The 21,322-nt window shown below is 37.2% G+C and overlaps 1 protein-coding gene across 2 annotated transcripts in view; it reads left to right on the top strand.

Annotated features, from left to right (window-relative positions):
- The first annotated feature begins 62 nt into the window (after positions 1–62).
- dennd2b (DENN domain containing 2B) overlaps positions 63–21,322 on the top strand; it is a 64,081-nt gene continuing 42,821 nt past the window's right edge. Inside the window, exons 1-2 of one of the 2 annotated variants that reach the window (XM_079867182.1) lie at positions 63–241; positions 18,705–18,800. In XM_079867182.1, coding sequence (XP_079723308.1) covers positions 18,727–18,800 — 74 coding nt within the window. In that variant the 5' untranslated portion in view covers positions 63–241; positions 18,705–18,726. Of the gene's footprint in view, positions 242–4,792; positions 5,073–18,704; positions 18,801–21,322 lie in introns of those variants that run through there. The other variant, XM_079867181.1, reaches the window with a different exon arrangement.

The following is a 21,322-nucleotide window of genomic DNA, read 5'->3' as shown; positions in this document are numbered from 1 at the left end:
ACCGAAAGTATTTACCTCATAAACGAACTAGACAAATTGAAATAGCGTTACACAGACTACGCATATCACATTTCTAAAACAACGGTTCTCATCATTTCCTGCGCTACCTCCTCCTCCCAGCCAAAAGTCCTGGGACAGACAATCCAGCGCCCACTCCACTGAAAACTAACTTAAGCAAACTCGCAGCATGGATATGTGAAAAGGTAACCTTGGCAACGCAAGCGTCACTTACCCAGAAAAGGTATGGATTTCTTTATCTGACTGCCTTCTTTATGTTCGCTTCTTCTGTGCGTAACTCTTTTGAATTGCTTGTTTTGTAAATGGATGAAAAATATCTCACAAATGTCATTAATGCTAAAACAGATTGTAAATGACCTAACTAGTCTGCAGAGACATAAAGAAAAGCACAATAACAGAACAAATACAGTGGGAAAAGTAAAATAATAATAATAGCATAAATTACAGAAAAGATGGCATGCGTTTTGATGTGAACAATTCAAATTGACAAGAGACTCAAATGTGTTTTGAAGTCGCCAGAACATAGGCGAGACAGTTTCCTTCATCATAACAGATATATCGGCTATAATACACAAGCTTATGAGAGCACAGTAATCAGAATGGATATTTCATCATGTGCATTAGAGAGATTCATAAACTCCTCTGTGGTGTTTTACTGTGAAGCAGAAACAAGGAGGCGCTCTTAAACCTTCTAAAATCACCAAGAAAACGAATAGACGCCTCTGAATCGTTGTTTTCACAGTTAGCATTATGATAATGATCAGAATTTTTTTCAAAAATGAATTATTTTATGCTCATTGGTTGAGTTTTGCTCTTATTACTGCTAGTAAAATCTCCATTTTCAGTCTGACCTCAGACTTACAGCAACAGTTCACTGTTTTTACACTTAAAAAACACCATCACGTGTGTGTTTGTTTGTCCCCCAGGGCCACAGCAGCTCTCTCTGTTCCTCTCTCTGTGTCTCTGCCTCCCTCAAGGCTGTCTTTGACTGTCCTTTCCCTCTGCCTTATCATGGTTCCTTGACAGATCTATCTCAATTGTTTCTTTTTGGTGTGTCCTTGTTCATAATGTAATTTTTGTTACTGCAACATTGCAAGAAACTCAGAAAACAATGGTTTATGTATAAAAATGTATGTGCATTTTTTAACATTTTGTCAGACATATTACTATTATGTTTAAGTGTTATTATCGCAATCAAAATAATAAATAATAAGCTAAATTATAATGTAGTAAATAATAATAAATTTTAGCATATGCTAGCTAGGATACAATTAAAGATAATCTCTCTAAAAGATAGTCTCTCTCTCTCTTTATATATATATATATATATATATATATATATATATATATATATATAATTTATTTATTTATATATATTTATATATATAAAAAATGGGGTTATATGGGGGGACTAATGGCTCCCGTCACAGAATGCAGAATGACCCATAATACAAAACATTTGAACTTATTCTGAGCATTGGCATTATTCGTATACATTTAATATAGACAATATTCTGCTTTGTATTTTCAAATGCCTGAACAGAATGATTGTGACAGGAATGCTTTGCGGCAAGGGTGTGTTAAACTTTCAGGGCTGTTGCAAATGGATACTGTTGTATTTTGGAGATTTTGTGGGATTTGTTGAACGTGACTAATGATGAAGCCCTTACAAATGTGTTCAAGGAAGGAGAAACAATTTAACAGCTCTGGCATAATGTTTCTTAACTACTTTAACAGGTGTAAATTTGACTTTTTACTTGTAACTGCTGACTTGCTACTGGAAATGTAAGAGTATTTGAAAATAAATACAGAGACATAAGGAAATACCTTATGAACCAAATAGTTATTATATTTTCCATTATGGCAATGTAACATGTTGATCTCATTGTATAATAGTTGATAGGTGCAAGTGCTTTGCAGTATTAATCCATCAGAAATTAGTTAAAAAACAACAGAATGATTCACTAGTATTATACCCTTGGTTGAATCACTTAAAGGGATAGTTCACCCAAAAAGAAAAAGTCTGTCATCATTTACTCAACCTCATGTAGTTTCAAACCTGTATGAGTTTCTTTCTTCTGCTGACACAAAAAAATATATTTTGAAGTCAATGGTGTCTATCAACTTTTTGGTTATCAATGTTCTTCAAAATATCTTCTTTTTTGTTTGGAAGAAGAAAGAAACTCAGGTTTGGAACAACTTTGGAGTGAGTAAATGATGACAGAATTGTAATTTTTGGAGAAGTTGTGGATTTTTATTTATTTTTTTCTGCACAAAACAACAAAATTAAGGTATCTGCCTCGTTTTGTGGTTCCAACTGCTCGGACCATATCGAGAATGCATTATGTTTCGATTGGGTCAACACTGCAACACAACAGCAATGATTAGAAAAAGGGCTGTTTGGCTTTTAGATTAGTCCATATCTAGCAAACATTTCCAGCCACATATTTTGGTGTCATGATCGCCGTAACAGGCATCCTCCACCATGGGAGATGTTTAGTCTGGGCCTCATGGTGTTCTTGAAAAAAAATCAGGATGCAAGGTTAAATATAGTGAATGCTCGCTTGAAACGTGAGAATAGCATGACAAGCTAAGATATGAGCTTGGCAAATATACAGTGTACCAAATTTCTTTTCTTATTCATAATATGGTTTTGCAGTAGAAACACTAGTTTCAGCAGGTTTATTGTCTCTCAAGATTTTGCAACAAAAATACATTTCTGTATTTCCTTATAGAGTCATGGTCCAATTCAGTATTTGGACTGACCCAACACTGGAATTATTTCCCTCTCAAAACACCTGGAGTGAATGACTGTTCTTGGAAACGAATGAAGTGATGATCTGTGGCGTAACTGTCCCTGAGCTATTAAATCAGCAATTTAATACAGATTTGAGGAAAAAACTCCCACAGTGTGTTTCAACACACCAGATACCACATTTCCGATTAGGTATTGGTACAATTTGAAAGGGTTCCAGAGAAAGTTGTCATCATACAGCTTTTGTCAGCCACAGATCCCTGCTTCTTATATTGCGGTTGCTTATTTGGCAGCAGGTTGCTTATTTGCACAACTTTGAGTCCAACATAGACTGCTTTTAAAGCATCAAACCTTATTGAAAGCGGGATTTTAATATTAGACTGGCTTTTGACAGAACTTGGAGGATCAGTTTAAAAAGTGATATTCAGATTGCACAAAATTTGACATTTTACTACTTTCTCAGTTAGAGCTAAAATGTGAAAAAGTTGGCAGGCTTGGTTTATTCTGTAGATATTCTGAAGGTTTTTTTTGATAGTTTGACAACTGTCTGTCAATTTCAGACACTCAACAGCTGTTTTTTTTAATAAAATGTCACAAACCTAATATACAAAGTCAATGTAACTCTATACTTAATGTAGCCTTCTTTCCAGTCTTGTCCCCAAGTATGCATTCAAAGGTTCTTTGTCTGTTTGTTCTTGAACTTATACTTCACATACATGTGATTGCATACCACAGTTTAGACAGCTGTTTGCAATGTGTTATGCTTGTCCGCTGCTGCTGAGAAACTGAAGATGTCTGGAACATACGGATAATGGTAAATCATGGATGACTCCACAGAATTTGTATTTATATAAAGCTTTTTAAATAATCAGTAAAAAATTAAACCCATAGCAGCAAAAAAAATGAATCAATAAATGTTGCTCACTATGACAAGTAACCTATTCTTCACATTATCTTTTCTCAGGGCGAGCCTGTGGGTTTGCCCATCATGAAAATGGGCCCCGCTGGTGTACAAAATGTCATCATATTAAATCATCCATTCAACCGCTGTAGACGTGACACGGAAGGTCACTGCTAGAAATGTTATATCAACTACTGACATAACTCTGTTATTTAGTGCAACAAAAAGAGGCATAGCCGTGCAGAAGTTAAATAACGTTAAAACATCAGTGAGGAAAAATATTGGTAGCCTATATGTACAAATAAAGGTTAAAATAGCGTACTGTAAAACGAAATAACGTGTGTATTGTTATTAAATAATTTAGAATATATAATTCTATAAGTAAAAAAGCAGATTTTGTATAGGCTAAATGTTGCTGGTTGTGAAAAGCCTTAAATTAACAAACGATGTTTCTGGCATACAAAACGGCTTTAAACACTAAACAAGCGAGAACTAAAGCAAATAATAAAAAAAGAAATAACACAAAATATGATTTTCAGTACTTATTTTCTCAGCACTTTTGATCAAGGTGTGGAATCTGTGGATAACAATATTGCGATTAACGCTGTTTTCGTGTTGCCAGCAATGCACCGCGGCATGAATAAATTATGCAGATTGTTACTGTTAATGTTTAGCCTACTGCTTTACCGATAACTGCTTTTATAGATTAGATATGTCATTGTTGTTGTACGTCTATAGCACTTTCAGTGTTTTATCAGGTGGTGAATATTCAGAATTAAAATTAAATTAAATATTGAGTTTCGCGCGCGTTTCATTTAAGAAAGATTTGAGTAGAAAAAAAAGTAGGCTAGTGGTTATGATAATGGAATTCAATTTCACCCACTTCAAAATATAAGTATGTAAGCAACCTGAAGTACTTCGGTACTGCTACCCTGTGAGACCGTTTTGTACGATGAACTTTAATTACGTGCTCAAATAAGCTATTCTTGGCTGTTTTTTCCTGTGGAAGGATGAAGGAACTATCAGGCAAAATAGTTATGTGTGAAATGTGAAAGGTATTTATTTTAACCGCGCTTAATTTGCCATTGCAGCGTGTAAAGTTCAGATCCATGTGGCTCATGAGGAGAGAGTTTAGTTTCGTGTGGGAGGCTGGGAGCGCGAGAACCTGGAGAGGCGAGTGGGGGGCAAAACAATCCGTCTCCATGGCGACTAGCTCAGCCTTCTGCCAAGAGAGAGTTCTCAAGTAGGGAGGGATTTACCCCGCTTGAAAGGACATGCATGGAAGTTTAGGGAAAAGTTCCAGGTATTACCGGCAAATCGATGATTTTTTTTGCAATCGCTACGAGTGTTTGTGAGACGCTGAACAAAATGGCACGATCAGCGGGACGTTTCGTTCAGGTAAAACTTTTATCTCATTCTAGCGGGGTTACATTGTATGAAAATGAGCACAGTCAATCGCAAACAAAGGCTGTGTGTCAAAACCTAGTTCGCTTCCTTGATAGAAAGCATTTTTGAGCATCTTTGGAGCAAAATGATAGGCGCGTGGCACCTCAAAATGCTCAAAACTTGAATGATAACTTAACTCACTTGGTTAAGTCACAGCCAAAGTAGTAGGCTATATGTTTTAAATGTAATTGTGGGTCAGAACATGACTTTTCTTAAAAATGTGGTTGAAACTGTATTACGTCAAATGTGTTTACCTTATTTGGTAATTTCCCAACTCTTACGAATGTTGGTTGTTTACTCAAACGTTTTGGCTGAGTTTTTTTTTAGTTTTTTTTATTTATTTGAGGGATAGTTTGGTGCCCCAAGGTCAAGTCTAGTTTATAAATTTCCCTGATAAATCTCAAAAAGTTTATGGATTTGTTTAGTGGCCAAAATACTGTTGAGCATTGCATTGTATGTAGCTCAAACAGTTGAGCAATGCGAAGGTCATGGGTTCGATTCCCAGGGAATGCATACATTGATTACAAACAATGTATACATTGAATACAACGTAGTAAGTCAATTTGGATAAAAACATCTGCTAAATGCTTGAATATAAATATAATGTAGGCCTAAATGTTGAATGAGAGAGGATTGACAGCAAATTAGTTCTTCCTTAATGTCACATCAGTTATTCCCACTAAAATCATGCACTTATTTGAGCACACCAACTGACATGGACACATGAATGTTACATGATCACAGTAGATCACAAGTATATAGTGCCCCCTGCTTTCAGCTTTAGCAGTTACTGCAGCTGCAAGCCCTTTTTTCCTGAACTTTCTGAACAGACTGTCTATTGTGCTATTGGAACAATAACCCTTCCTTCTCATTGGTCTGGATTGTCAGCTCAACCATGGGAGCCGCTCTGTACTCTGTCCAGTGCTTGCGCAATATGGATAAGGGTGGGATGTCACCAAACCTTGAACAAAATGCACAGCCCTGCCGCTATAATGTGTATCAAACCTTTTCATAGTGTTAAGCTGTAGTTGATCCATTGCTTGTCATTCCAGTGTCAATGTGATTTCGTCCACAAACTGTCAGCTGTAATAACAGTGATGCAAGGACTCTTATTTACACTGGATCTCATGTGTCAAAAAAATGCAATGCAGTATTATGTGCAATTGTGCATTTATGCACTTTCTTCCCAGATTCAGTATCTTGTCTTGTTATCGAGATGCAGAGCTGTGTTGCTTGTGCACTTTATCTTTTAATTTAGTAGTTTGATGATAGTAATTGTTATACTTTGTGATTGCATTTTTCTAAGGATGTAGGCTAAATGAAAGCTATTCATCCATGAGAGCAAGCACTATAACAAAAGAACAATTTAACTTGTAAAATCCTTTTCAGTGTGGTACACTGAATGGACATTGCCTTTAAAAGACTGCATTGTTGTTTTCGTTTTGACGCACCTGTAATTTTTATACACTTTAAAAAGGCAACGCGTTGTGACTTGCATTAATAGTTGGATGGTTGACATTCAGATTACACAATGTGCTTCAAAATGTGTCCCATCTAGGCCTTAATAAAACACTTGTCTAAGGGATGATTTTATTCCAAGTTGAGTTATGAGTTATAACAAGGAACTTAGTGTAATGTTGTGTGTCATTGGTATTACACAGAAACAGCACCTGCCACCTGTCAATCCGACAAGGTTGTGATTATACTAAGTTTACATGAGTCAGTGTTATTCATATGGGAGAGAAGGTAGTTTTTTGTCTTGTTATTGTGTAACATCCTCTAAGTCTATGTCTGAGATTCTACTCTGTAAGCTATCAAACACAATAGACTATGATGCAAGTCTGATGCATCAATGCATAAAAGTCTGGTTTCCTTAAATTACTCAAATACTTGGTTGTTTAAAGGTAAAGTTAATATGTCCTTGCTGAATTAAATATGAAGTATTTCTGACTTATACATTTTTTGGTACATTTGGACCTGTAATATTAAATCAAAATGTCATTTTGATCTTCCTGTGAAAACAACTTCTTTCAGGTGATTCAGGTCATTTTTGAGTGCAATGGCCACATCTTAAAATCCAATCAAACCGATGGATAGAACCAAGTCCCCGCCACTGATCTATCAGTGGTCTCCACCCTAAATTTTTAGAAAAGCCGTTTACATCACAAAAGGAAGAAAATATTTTGGTAACACTTTAGTTCAATTCCAATTGACACTATTAACTAGTTGTTTATTAGCATGCATACCACTATGCTATTAGCTGTTTATTAGTACTTATAAAGCACATATTATTGCTTTATTCTGCATGACCATATTCTTAATCCTTAATCCTACCCAATACCTAAACATAACAACTACCTTTTAGCAGTAATTTGAAGTTTATTGAGGCAAAAGTCATAGTTAATAGTTAGTTAATAGCGGGAATTGGATTTGTCGCTACTTCCGTTTCATCGTGACTTTTTTTTTACTAGTGTTCGACCGATATATCGCCAAGGCCAAAGTTTTGTATACGTTTCATACAAACGTGTTACTCTGCGTGTGACTGTCTGTCCATGCGAATTGAATGCGGACAGGAACACGCACGATCGACAAACCTTAAACCCTTGATTTCAAGCTATGCTATTTTCAGCTGCCCACTATGTCATATTCATGTAATTTTCACTGAAAAAATAGGATTCCCAGTGCAGACAAATTTACAAGATTACTGAATGTCTTGTTGGTTACAGTGTTTACCTCCTTTTTATTCATTCATTCGACCAATGCAGTTTTGTTTATTAACCCCTAGAGCGGCAAAAGTTATGATATGGGTTGAAATACAGTCATGACTAAAATTATGCTACTTTTGCATCTGTTTGTCTTATTTTGTTGTTTTGGAGCTTGACGCATATGGTAACTATGAATTGTTCTATGAAGAAGATCTGCAAATTTTCTTCAAAAATGTGTGCTGCAAAAAAAAAAAAGGTATTTATGACTGGGATTTCATAGGACCTCTAAAAGTTTTATGGCTCAATGTGAGCAGCCGTTCTGTCTTCAGTCTGCCTGATAAAGGACAATATTGTAAATCCTGATAAGAACAGTGTACTGAGTTGTTTAAGGAAAATGACTGCTTTGAGTCTTTTGAACCGAATGCACTCATGTTTCCATACACGTTTCTATTTTTAGTGTTCGTATAGTAGAAGGCTATTAGGACAAATATGGTTTTGCGTTGCAGTTTTGATTGAAAGTCATAAACAAATAGAAGAAACCCAACAATTTGTATGTTTAAGAAACACTGCTGTAAAAGCCATCAATTACAAATGAGCACTGAAATCAAATAAGATCCATTTGCCTCTAATTTTTAGTTTCCTGCATATCACTTTTTATGAGCAGCATTCCTCTGTTTCCTCAATGTGTGAATCTCTCCTTTTGCTAGTGACTTGGAAAACAAAAAGAATTGTAAACAGCTGAAAGTCAGGAAAGACAGAGACTGAAAAGGGCTTAAAAATTGGTTCCATCTGGCCTGTCCAGTCAGCACTATGGGAGCAAGGAATCGTGGGTATATTGTGTGGGGAGCGTGCAGCTGCTGCGATCTGTGACAGGCCAAGTTCCACAGTTCATGAAAGCCTCAGAAGGAAAGACGTTTAAGCAGCTCAACAGGGTACAACTATTCCCTCCACCCCACAGCCCCCAACCTGGATACAAACCCTCTGTCATTATTCACAGGCTCTGCGGACTTGGGATTGAAACCGAGTGAAAGGGAAACAAAAGACGCCCCCTTATGCTCTGCCTCTTCCTTTTTCCCTGTCAGACTTTTCAGGGAAATTTTAATTAGCAGTGCCAGAGGGATTCGTCCAGGTGGGAGCATGTTTAAAAAACTCCTCACGATACCACAGACGCATTGATCATCTTTTCTTGCCTCAATCTAAACACAACGTGCTTGGCTGATAACAGCAGCATTAACGTACCTCGTGCAGTATATAAATCTCAGCGAGAGCCCTGATGAGGACCATATGACGGTGCGAGCTATGAGTCTGGAAGGGGGGTCCCTCTTTCCTCTGGTATTTATGCTGTAATCTAACTCCCATTCTCACACAGTCATGTCTGATTTGGTAATAACAACATTGACTTGGAGTTTACAGGCTATGAGTAAAGAACGGAGAAAGAGTAATCGTCTCTGGTGCAAAATGTTCTCTGGTAAATGCATAACCCTGTTCATTGCCTCTTAGGGGTTGAGAATGTGCAGTGGTTTACACTCTGTTGCTTGTTTTAGAGATGTTAAAGTTAAAGTGGCTGATCAGCAGGGACCGTTATGGCAAATGTAGGGTGAATTGGGGTAATTTGGGACACCTTAGATCTGATCACAGTAAATTGGAGAAGTCGAAAGTGCAAAAAGTCCCTGAAGACCCTAATTCACCCTGTCGACAGGAAAATTGAATTAAAACTCAGGTCTTTTTTTGGGAGCTTTTCATCTAATGTGCACAACAATGTGCATTTTGCCTTGACGCAAGTCAACCTCTGCTATTCAGGTCCAATGAGTTTTTGAATATTTTCCGACGGAAATAAATAACTTTATGGTCAATGATCAGCAAAACGAGTAAAGCTTCAACCCCAATTTTAACACAATCTCTATGGCTGAGTAACTAAAATCTACCTTGTGGTGTCATGTTTATTGACATTAAATGAGTCTCTCCCTATCAGTTGAAGAATTCCTCCTCTTTCAGAAACTCTGATGTGTTGAATGTGTGCCTTGACGGATGGGGCAAATATTAGTGCATTCCTTTTGAATAGAGTACCGCTCCGTTAGCCAACTGACCTGTCGTCGCTGACAAGAACATGGCCCGATGGTCTCGTCTTCAACCCTGAACATTCCTAACTGTGTCACTCACCCGAGGTAGCTGGTCAGATAGTGTTTGTTTGAACCACTGATAAAGAAGCTTACTTTTTAGCCACACTCTGTTCAAGGATAAATCGAACAAAGATGTTCTGTCTTCTGTAGCTAAAATTGCAAATGGAGCTGTTCGTGACTGTGAAGCTATTCAGTCATGACATCAATTTGTAGGCCTATCCAGAAGGCTAGTTCACCATCAGTTCCCTTGGTAATTTCCCCCCCCACCCTGGTTCCACCCTTTGTTTGGCCTTCTTAAGGTGGACAATCTTAAGAGTGGTTCAAATTTATTTTTTACACTGTTCCTGAACATTGTAACCCCAACATTTATCTGTGCGCTGCACATTTTATGGAGAAAAACTTGTTTTCTGTTGCTTTTGCAAGCTCTCGCTTTTGTAAGATGGTTCACCGCTTTATATTAGAAAAATAAACCATGGTTTTGTTACGGATTACTGTTATATTATAGTTTTCCGTCAAATATCACGATTAAATTTACAAAAAACGTACCACTCTGAAACGTGTGAATGCAGTCCGTTTTGCATGATCCTCTTGTTCATTAACATTGTCAGGGTCTGAATCAGGCTTGAATTGGTTTGACATTGGCGCCATCCTTAAAGCAACACTAAGGAACATTTTTTACCTTAAAATAATGTTTCCAAAATCGTATCAGTGGTTCATCAAGTCGTAACAGGGTGAAAGGCACTTCTGGATTCGCTTTGCAGCCCTATATCTGCTATAACCACACTATGCAAGTTTGCCAAACCGGGTCGCGTTTCTGTAGTTCGAATGAGACATAAGAAAACTACAAATTTGACTTGCTTTACGTCAAGCGCTACAATAGTCATTATTTAGTTTTTCTTCATTTCTGATGTCGCAATACATCATACTTTCATGACATCATGCAACATACTCTACCTTGTTTGTGGACATCGTTCATTCCAAAGCCGGTGCTGGATAAACAGCGAGCGTGCGTGCGACAGTAGGCTGCGAAATTATTTACGACAGCGGTAATGGACAATTCCGCTTCCAACCTGCAGGGGGACAGAAGAGGAAAAGTTCCTTAGTGTTGCTTTAATGTTTACACTAGAGCAGAACTTGCAGTTACGGAGGGCAGGACATTTCCCAAACACACGCTAAGGGGTGCCAATCACGACACTGGGCCAGCTAACCAATCACAGCACATTTCGTATTTCGGAAGGATGGGCTTCATCGAAATAGGACCTAGACTGCGCGTTCGAGACACACTGGGGAGAGAGCAAAACCCTAACCCTAACCCTAATGTAAAATATGTGAATAATTATGCGTTTTTTGAACAATCAAGCATAAAATCGTATTCTAGTACACCCCAAAAACAAATTCAAGACTTCGTAAAAGGGCTTAAAATAGCTTTTATCGGTTTGAATTAAATAAGCTATAGGCTACAAGAAACTTTATCATTGGGTTCTACATCATAAATTGGACTGTCATACTTTAAGCCGAAAGTATACTGCACATTTGACATGAACATGTATACGTAGGCTATAGCCGAATAGCCTTTCAAAGTAGGCCTACTCCATTTGATAGTGTGCGTGAACACAGGCGCTTGACACGTGCACTAGAAAGTTTGCCCTTGTCTAGTGTCTGCATTACTTCTTTCGTGAAGATGTGACCACTAAAAATGTCTTTGTACTCATTTAAATTAGAGTCATGAGTAGGGCTGCACAACAATGGTTAAACTGATAATCACAAATATTTTTCTCAAAATTTATAATCACGATTATTGTCATTTAAGGATTTTCTTTTTACATTTATTCTGAGTTTTTGCACTTTCATGTAAGCAAGCACACATTAAGAGAACGTCAACTTGTATACGTAGTTTAATTTCCCCTATCTAGTTTCCTGATTTACACTTAGTAAACATTACTGAATGTAATAAAATGCGACTTTTTCGTGACATGTTTTTTTTCTCTCAAAAATGCAATTTTATATTTGTAGCATATTTTTTTAACCATGCAGCAAACATTTTTAAATATCTTGAAACATTACTTAAAAAATTACTGTCGGTTAACTGTTAACTAGTTCATTATGAGTGTATGTAGTAGTCTGTTTTTTTTTTTTAAACTGTTGTGCTAGTGGTTGACCAGTACAGTACATAAACTCTTGAAAATACAAATGTTCTTACAGATTTTTAGGGCCTTCAGACTCTAGAGTTGTGTTTGGGAAAAATTTTATGCCTAAATGTTATTGAATCTATGGCAGACATGATAATCCAAGAACTAGGCTATGATGCCAATGATTTTATTTTCATCCAAGTCTAAATAAACATAAATCACTTATTGTCTTTTACAATATATCCAGTATGAATTTTTAAGGTTATGTGGTTTTCTGGCAGTTTCTCTGAGAAATGGGAGCAGCTCTTGCTCTTCCTGTTGTAGATCAATATCTGAGAGAAAGAGATGATTGTTTCTCACTGAAACGGTGCCACTGTGCTGATGAAGGAGTCACATGGTTACTGAGCATATTAAACATGGAAACTGGAGTAATGAATCATATTGATGAATGTTTAATGATGCCAGCTTTTAGTGAGCAAGCTAAAATAAATATGACCGTTGTTTCCTGTGAAATCAATATGTTGTAGGCCTAATGCTTGTATGCCGGCATTATGAGTTCATGGCTTTGGTAATTACATTTTATGTTTTAGTGATACATTGTTGGAACAAACCCTGCTTCTTTGCAGTCATCCATGCAGAGCAGACTGATGTGGAACAGCATCTTTAATAAGCAGATTGTCAATCACACTCAGCAGGTCTTTTTTCCCTTCAATATTCCTTGACATAAGCAGGTTATACGTCTCAGTCAATTTGCAAGTCATAACTCGTTTTATGAGGAAATTACTTTTACTTTTCTGAACTACATAAACAATTCTGTATCCAAAACCTTTCAGTATCTTTTAGTTTAAAGGTGCAATAGGTGATTCTCTACAGAAATATTTTTTGTTATGCTGGTTGAAAGTCTCCTCACATAGCAATCACTATGTTAAGTGGTCTGAATGTATTTTTATAAATAGGCCTATATATTGTCTGTGGAAGGCGTATGACCATAAAATGTTTGTTCAATTATTTGCATTCGGTCCGAATGAAATAAAAGCACGTGTTCCCTGTCAGTCAACGTGCATTTGCATACCACTGCGCAGCCTGTTCACGCAGACGTCATCAGATTGTTCAAGCTGTAAACAGAGCGAGAATGGGAGGCAATCAGTTGTTTACGTTCGTTATTGTAGTACTGTTACTCTCTGTACTGTAAAGTTTTCTCACCTGTGAATGACACATGATGTAATCCAATAACGTTGCCTCTGGCCGTCTCGTTTCTGGTCTGTGTGCTTTCATGTGTTTTGGAGGAGGTGTGGCTTTGGACGGTGATTTGTATAGGGGGGGTGGGATTGTATGCTTTCAATGTTAGCAGGCTAAAGTTAGCATTTCCCAGATCACCTAATGCACCTTTAATTGTAATTTTAAGTACTGAATTTTGTATTGTGCTTTTTGGAAGAAAAAGTGCTCTGCAGTCTCAGTGATGCTTCGATAGTGTACAATATTTCCATGTTCAGCCTGCTTTATTTTTACAGCTGTTCATCTTTCAACGGCTCAGTAAAAATATTCAGTCTGGTTGGAAAAAATAGGTTCCGGAAAAATTTCGCCTCCCAGGTCATAGAAAAGAAAATATTTTCATTTTCAGTTATGTTTGGTCATAACTTTATCTTTTGTTTGCAGCTATAGTGATTTTTGTAAAAATAACAACAACCTTTTGAAGATTTCAGCTGGACATTTTCTATGGTAATCACTGCACTGTAAGTCAAAAGTAACCTTAGGGAAGCTGATTTTGTTGCAAACAAAGCTGTGCGGGAAAGTCAAGTATTACTGTGAAGTAATGACCTCCCATCAGACTTTTTAAATCAGTGCCTAACAAGATAGATTATTTAATTTGTATGAGCCTTGTTAAATCATTGCCACTGGAATCTTCACCATTTAGGGCTGTAAATATGATCAAAATCTATCGATTATTTCGTTTTTTTGCTTTGTTCCCCCTGTTTATAGTTCACTGACAAGGTTTGTACTGTAAATATGCTAAACTATTAAATGTGGGATATTTTATTTCTAATGAAAGAGTGCATTTCTTTATTTTTGTGATTTTAAAATAATTGAACCGGGACTCGAACTCGGATTGCCTTGTGCAGAGCTAAGGCAAATGTCATGGCGCTGTCCACAGTGTGATTGCTCCTACATAACAGCTCACTTTCTCGCAGTTATTTTGTCTTTGGTTGACGGTCGTAACATTTCTTACAGATTTCAGCTCGTTCTAAACCAGCTACAGATAAATTAGCACAATGAGAGTACATTTATTTGAATGCATTAATGAGAGAGTGATTGCGTGTGTGAATTAATCTCTCTATTAATTGTGAAGCTGTGGGTTGTAGAAAAATCTATGCTATAACTGTTGAGTTTCTAAGCTACATTAGTGATAAATCACAGGACAGCATTGACAATGCCAGTTTAGTGGTATTATAGCAGAAGAAATCAAGATATTATCAATAATTCATCAAGGTTGAAAATAAACTACAGAAGTCTGAATATGAGCGGTTAGAGGGCCCTCCGGTAAGATTGAAAATGAAGATGCATGTTCTTTGCAGTCCTCTGAAACAGGAAATGGCTGACAGAAGGAATGCTGTCTCTCCTCTCATCTGTCTCTGTTGGGCTTTTAGTTTTGCTGCTGGTTGACCGACTACTACATACAACAACTTCCTGTAAACAAGCCCCCAGTGCACCCAGTTACACCCAGCCCCCTCTGTATTTGAGTGCTTGTAATATTGACCTCCTTATAAACCATAAACAGCAGTACGAGTGAACGCATGCCAAGACGGGAGGTGTTCCTTCTGCATGTGGAAGATAATTTCTTCCCACTTCGGTCTCTGATGAGGCCCTATAATTGATGGGAGGAAGTGGCAAGTGGTATGCACATGGCACTGTGGTTGTGAGGGGTGGCTAGTTAAGATGTCTCTTGGTGTGAAGACAGTTTGCAATGGTGTGTGTGTGTTGGTGTGAAGAGCTTGTGATTGTGGTGAGGAGAACATCTGAGATCATATTATGTTAAAAGGAAACTCTGGATTCAATACAAGTTAAAGTTGGCAGTAAATGGAAATTCACGTTTCTTTCCGAAATGCATGCAATTGACCTTATTGTGAATGAATTAGCATTGAAATGTATTATTTTGTTTCAGCCATTCATGTTTCTTTTTTTTTTCTTTTTTTCCCCAACTGTGTAATTCTTAATCAAAATGTCATAACTTGATCATCCGGGTCAAACAACAGACTTTTCTCTGGTGCCGGACTTCTTCAATCATTTTAGACCTTAAACCCCACCTCTTTCTTACAATTGACTGCAAGCATTTAGATCTGCCTTCATCCAATTACCAACGATGGATAGAACCAAGACACCGTACTAAATTTATTTCTTTATTATAAATTTATTACAACATGGAAGAAAATATTTGTTGCTACTTTTGTTAGATTGCAACTTTAAGTATTTGTAGATTACTAGGGTTGTCATGATTCCTCGATTAAATTCGAGTGCTCGATTTAAAAAAAATCCTCGATTGCAATTTACCCGTGTCGATTAACCTGCAAAATAAGTGGCCCATTCCACGGATGAGAATCCATGAACCGCATTATTAAACCGTTTTATAAGGCTGCACGATATAGCATATATGCTATACATAATAAAGCATAAGTGCCATTTTGAAATCACAAACGCTGCGATTTAGTTAAATTAATATATGCACTGCAGGTTTTAGAGTGAAGCTCGACGCTTAAATTATTTTGCATACATGCAGGTTACACGCAGCTTCATCCAGGTCTAGGAGCGTCTCAGAGCGGCTCTGTTAATACTGTTAACAGTAAATGCTGCTCTACACGAACTCAGTCTCTGCATGTGCTGCTTATTTGGTTTTCCAATTACATGCATTTGGGAACGCTTATAAAGTCTGACGTGCTTTGTGTTTCATAGCGAAGTGTTGCAGTGTTATCATTTACATGTAGGCCTATATCATTACATTTTAGTATGGTTGCGCATCTCAGTAGCTCGGTTAAAAAACACTATCTTTGCATTTTTGCTGCGTTAGGTTGTTTATAACATCTGGGATCACAACGTGCGTCATTTCATTTCACCAGATTTGTAACGTAAATCATTTATAAACCTACGCCAACACAGGAGAATACATCAATATTTTCTCGATTTCAAAATAAAAGTTCAAACCCTTACATGTCCACATCTTATTCAAGAAATGGTGGTTGTAGCATTTCTATTGTAAAGAAGTGGCCAAATATTAAAGATTAAGTGGACATTTTAATTAAATGTTGTTCAGCCAATATTGAACAAGGATTTGAACATGCTGTAATGTGTCACTAAAACAATCACCAGGCCGTTGGCACCCTCTGCAGGCATTAATTACATAATGTACATAAAGTTGATTATGTGTATATGTAGGCTATTACGCATTTTAGGATGGTTGTTCAATAAAACCCATATATCTTACTTGCTTTATGTTATTACTTTAACCAATTATTATGGGCTCATTGTTGTTTTATATGTATGTTAAATAAATGTAAAGGCTATTTTCACTTAGGTCTATTTTTATTAGCACAAAAAAAGAAATGATCTGATTAATCGTCACAATAATCGAATGGTTACTCGATTACCAAAATCATTGTTAGTGACAGCCCTAATTACCACAATAGATAATTTGTCCCTTGTTTCCTTAAAAAAGGAGCAACAATCTGTTATGATGAGGCACTTACAACAGTAGTAATTTTAGGCCAATTGTTGGATGATTAAAAAGCAGAGAATATAATTTTAGATTAGAATTTATAATTTTATATAAAAAAATAATTATTCTGTTAAAAACTGTGACCTGTGAAGTTGTTTTTCAAAAAGTTGTAGAATTGGATATAACACATAAGGTTAATGATTTATTTTTTTGCACACTAAAATCACGTTAACACTGTATATAACCTATCTTATGACAAAAGTGATTTGATGTTTAGTGCCGCTCTGTAACCCAGATTTTTGCCTTTTTTGAAGAAGTGGAGGACTTGTGCAAGTTTTTCTAATCAACATTATGCCGCAAGTTCTGTCGGTTGAGCTTAATTTGTATTTAGTCCAGAATATTCCTTTTAATAGTTTTTGGGATATAGAGTCAAATGAAGAAGATCTGTTCATCCAAAATCATTCAAGGGACTTGCTGTGCAAAGCATGGCCTTTTAAATCTGATTTACTGCTCATCAAAGATTTTCAAGTCTTGTTATGGCTTCAACTGACAAAATGAAAAACCAGCCCCCTTCCCTCTCTCAACAACCAATCTGAGTGCCAGTGTGCTCAAAGCTCCCAAAACCACAACTCCCTGACCCAGCTTGTAAAACTAATATCTGTCATTAAACAGGTTTTTTTTAGTCCTAAGGTGCAAATGTTCATGGGAAAAAGCAATCACTATTTAATGAGCCAAGAGACTAGCTCAGCTTTGTTAATCTTGGCTACTCTATTCAAACAGACGTTAAGACAAACACACTCCAAACATTGCTTCATAGACTAAAGGCACTTGGCATGGATGTCTGATTCTACAAACAGATTTTTTAGAACCTCTCTTATACTAACAGGCCATGTAAACCGGCTCTGTAATTACCTTCAGGTCTTAGAGCTGCCATTCTTTAGACTGCATATTCTGGGGTTTTACAAATCAGTTCACAATTTAATGTTGCTATTATTAGTGGTGCTTGGCAAGAATTACTATTATTATTGCTCAAACCTGGGGGTCGGAAAGAAAACCCTTAAAAACCTAAAACCAATATTTGCTTTATACTTTTCTAGGGGATACACTGTAGTTCAGGATTTTCACCTGACAGTTAATAAAATGGGCCAGAAAATTCTCTATGCTAAAGCAGAGACTGGGTTGGGCTTCTTTTTTTTTACTTGGGCCAGTAAGCAATTGACCATAATACCCTAGCAACCACCCATAACACCGTAGTAATTGCAAAGCAACGTGCTAAAAATCAATTAGATTACTTCAGCAACAATATAGCAATGCCCTGTCAACCACCCTAGGATCATGGCAGCAACTTTTTCATGCAGAGTCTTTTTTTATGAATGTGGACATCTGTTTTTAAGCTGGCATGTATTTCTTTCTCCTAATGATATGTGGTATGACGTTATACCTCAGTATCTTAAACAGGATTTATTACCTGCATCTAAAAACACAAACCCACTCTTCTCTTGAAACATGCTGGGGCTGTTTGGATTTTTTGTGAGGGTCAGAGATTTATTTACTTGACAGGGATAATATTGCTGCTCTTTTGTAGAGATCAAGGTCCATATTTGTTGTGTTTTTACTCATATTTGCCAGTCAGGGTTAATCCATGGGTTAGTCTTGTGGGCCAAGAATTTCAAATCACTAGAAAGAATAGTTTCCCACTATGCATAGCGAGTTCGCTCTCTACATTGTTCATTGAATATGTTTTCAGATCAAATTGAAACAGTCTTTGTCATCTGCATTTAATACATCTTGTCTTGTTCATGGAGAGAGAGATCGGCTGGTTTATGGTCGCAGTGCAGAAATTTTCAGTATTTGTATAATCATAGTACATTTACTTTAAAGGTCATGGTGCAGCTTTCTTATGAAAGTAACTTTTTTTTAATCAGGTGAGGGAGCTGTCAGAGGGAGATGACTGCCAACAAGAGCTCCAAAACTGCACCGAGATCAGGAGCGGCTAAAGATCCACAGGAAAACTCAGACAGGTGAGAGTCATGATGATGAGTCAGCAGTTTTTGTCCATTGTTTGTGCTTTTCCAGTTATTTACAGGAAGCCATTGTGGTAAAACAGTGACACAAAATGACGTTACCACTATTGTAAGTTGTGATGTACCTCCTAAAGGCCCCCAGCAAGCAATTTTGCTTTTAAAAGATGTCTAATAACCGTCCAAACACAGCCCTGACGTCTAAGCTAAAACAAGACGAAATGTGGGATGTCAGTGAAAATTTAATAGACGTCTAACAACAATAGCCCAATAATAGACGCCCAATAATAGACGCACAGGCTACGCATAGAACATGTCAACGAAATTAAACCAAACACCTTGTAACTGTTGACTCTGCTTAGGCTACATAATGGAATATAATACATCTCACAAGTTATTTTGGCAAAAACGATATGTAACCAAATTCAAGGTTATTTTGGCTAGAAGTGGGCTACTCATAGCCGGACTATATCGGGTCTATAGTTAACCGAGAAGGTGAAATGACAGCTATTGTTTGCTGGGCCCTTTCACGGCTAGGATGAAAACTAATACTAGTTTAACTATAAAGTTTTAAGAATTATTCTAATAAGAATAGCAAAGGCCACACCACAGCTATAATAGCCGCTTCCCGACCAAGTAGTTACAGGAACTTAGTTCTAGGAACTGGCCACTTCTAAACAGTTCTATGAACTACTCTCCCCCAAACTCGGTTTTGCTGTTTGCGTTCGCACTGGCCAAGTGGCCATAGGAACTGGTAGGAAGGGTAAGGGAGTGATGCAAGCACGGTGACTTTTATTTTGACGGCGCGACGGACCTTTATTTTGGCGGCGCTAAGAACGCCAGAGCAAACAATGCTCGCATTCTCTGTGTTTATTAGTTAGCGATCTGTCTAACAGTACTGTTTAACATGTTATTAGATAGAATTGTTATAGAAAGTACACAGTATATGAAAAAAAAAGTTATTAGCCTATGCCGTGTGGTTGATGTCAAGTGTTGCTAGCTGAGCAGAAATACATAATCATGTTTGACTTGGTCCCCTCAAAGTTGCGTTGGATTTTCTCTTCAGCATAAAGGTTTAGAGGCCCATCTATCACTGTTTTCCATGTTTGTATCTAGTTTCTGGAGTAAACATATAGGCTATGATCTGTGTGTTTACATATAGCTGTTTTAAAAATGGCAGGTGCTGGTGTTCCGCGTGCGTTCGGTCAATCAGTGTACACTAACGTCACGGGTAGTTCCTATAGTGCTGGTTTAGACCCTACTCTGAAGTAGGACCTAAATTAGTTCCTCCAAATGTCGTTCCTAGTTCCTGCGGTGCGAAGACGCCGACATCCGGGTACTTTAGCCAATAGTTCTAGGAACTGTGAAAAGGTTCCTCCGGTCGGAAAGCGGCTTATGATAACAACATAGAGGAACAATATTGTTGGAATCACTTTCAGAATGATTTTTTCCCAGCTGATTAACAGTAAAAACATTGACAGCCAATCTGAATCTACACGAATTTAAAGAACTTGACCATTAAAAGCAGCAGGCTACATAACTGTAGTGCGCTCTTATAATGGACAGAATGCTATCATCCATTGGCGTGGACACTAATCTATCTAGATATCTTTATAGATATCTTTCTTGGTGTGAACAGGGCTTAATAATACTAGTTTAATTTAGAACATAATTTTTTTTTTAGCTCTGTTCTGAGATTGAGATTTAGAGGATCAATGTATCAGAAACAAATCAATTTGTAGCAATTCACATTTACTCTGTATGCAGAATAAAGATTTTATTTTGTATAGTTAGATGTGCTAGATTTGACAGCTCTAGTTGGTAAATTTTTTCCATTCCACAGCTTGCCTAAATATTCATAGGCAACGACTGCTTATGATAACCAAATCTTTTATCCATAATTGAGGAGTTGCTGAAATAGACATATGAGTCCATCGATGCTTCATAGGCCAAACTGTTGTATACAAAGCTAAAGTAAACATCCTGGTTATGAGTAAAAGCCAGGAAGTTGATTAGAAAAAGAGGCTTTGTTCTATTTGTGGCCTTTGCTTAACTATGGATCTTTGCAGTTGCTATCAGAACAAGTGAAGAACGTCTTTGAAGAGTGAGAGGAGTTACTTTCATAATTACCTTTCAACGCTCTCTGATGTCAGAAATATTTATCAAAGTAAATTGTGATTTATGCAAAGAAGTGTGTGGGGAAAATGATGGCATAGTTTTTGCTAGCCTCTCTTCCTAGACATGGATAATACGGCTTCAGCTGTAAATCACAAGCATAGGAGAATGCTGAAGAAGCAGATTTATGTCAGATGAGGGTGGCGGTAGGTAGACCTTGCACTGAGAATATGCCCTTTTTATAGCAAAGATAATAGCTGAAAAAATAACTCAATCACAGATGAAATATCCACATTTTTGTGGGGGAGAACCCACTGGAACTGGGCTTGACATATTTCTTTTGATGTGTGTTCCTGGAACCTCATAGTTTCACCATCCTGGCACAGCTTTCCAACAGGAAATGGCCT

Source organism: Squalius cephalus, assembly GCF_949319135.1.
Source record: "Squalius cephalus genome assembly, chromosome: 3".
Classification (NCBI taxonomy): Eukaryota; Metazoa; Chordata; class Actinopteri; order Cypriniformes; family Leuciscidae; genus Squalius; species Squalius cephalus.
Note: the sequence above shows the minus strand (reverse complement) of the source record. Positions and strands in the feature narration are given on the sequence as shown.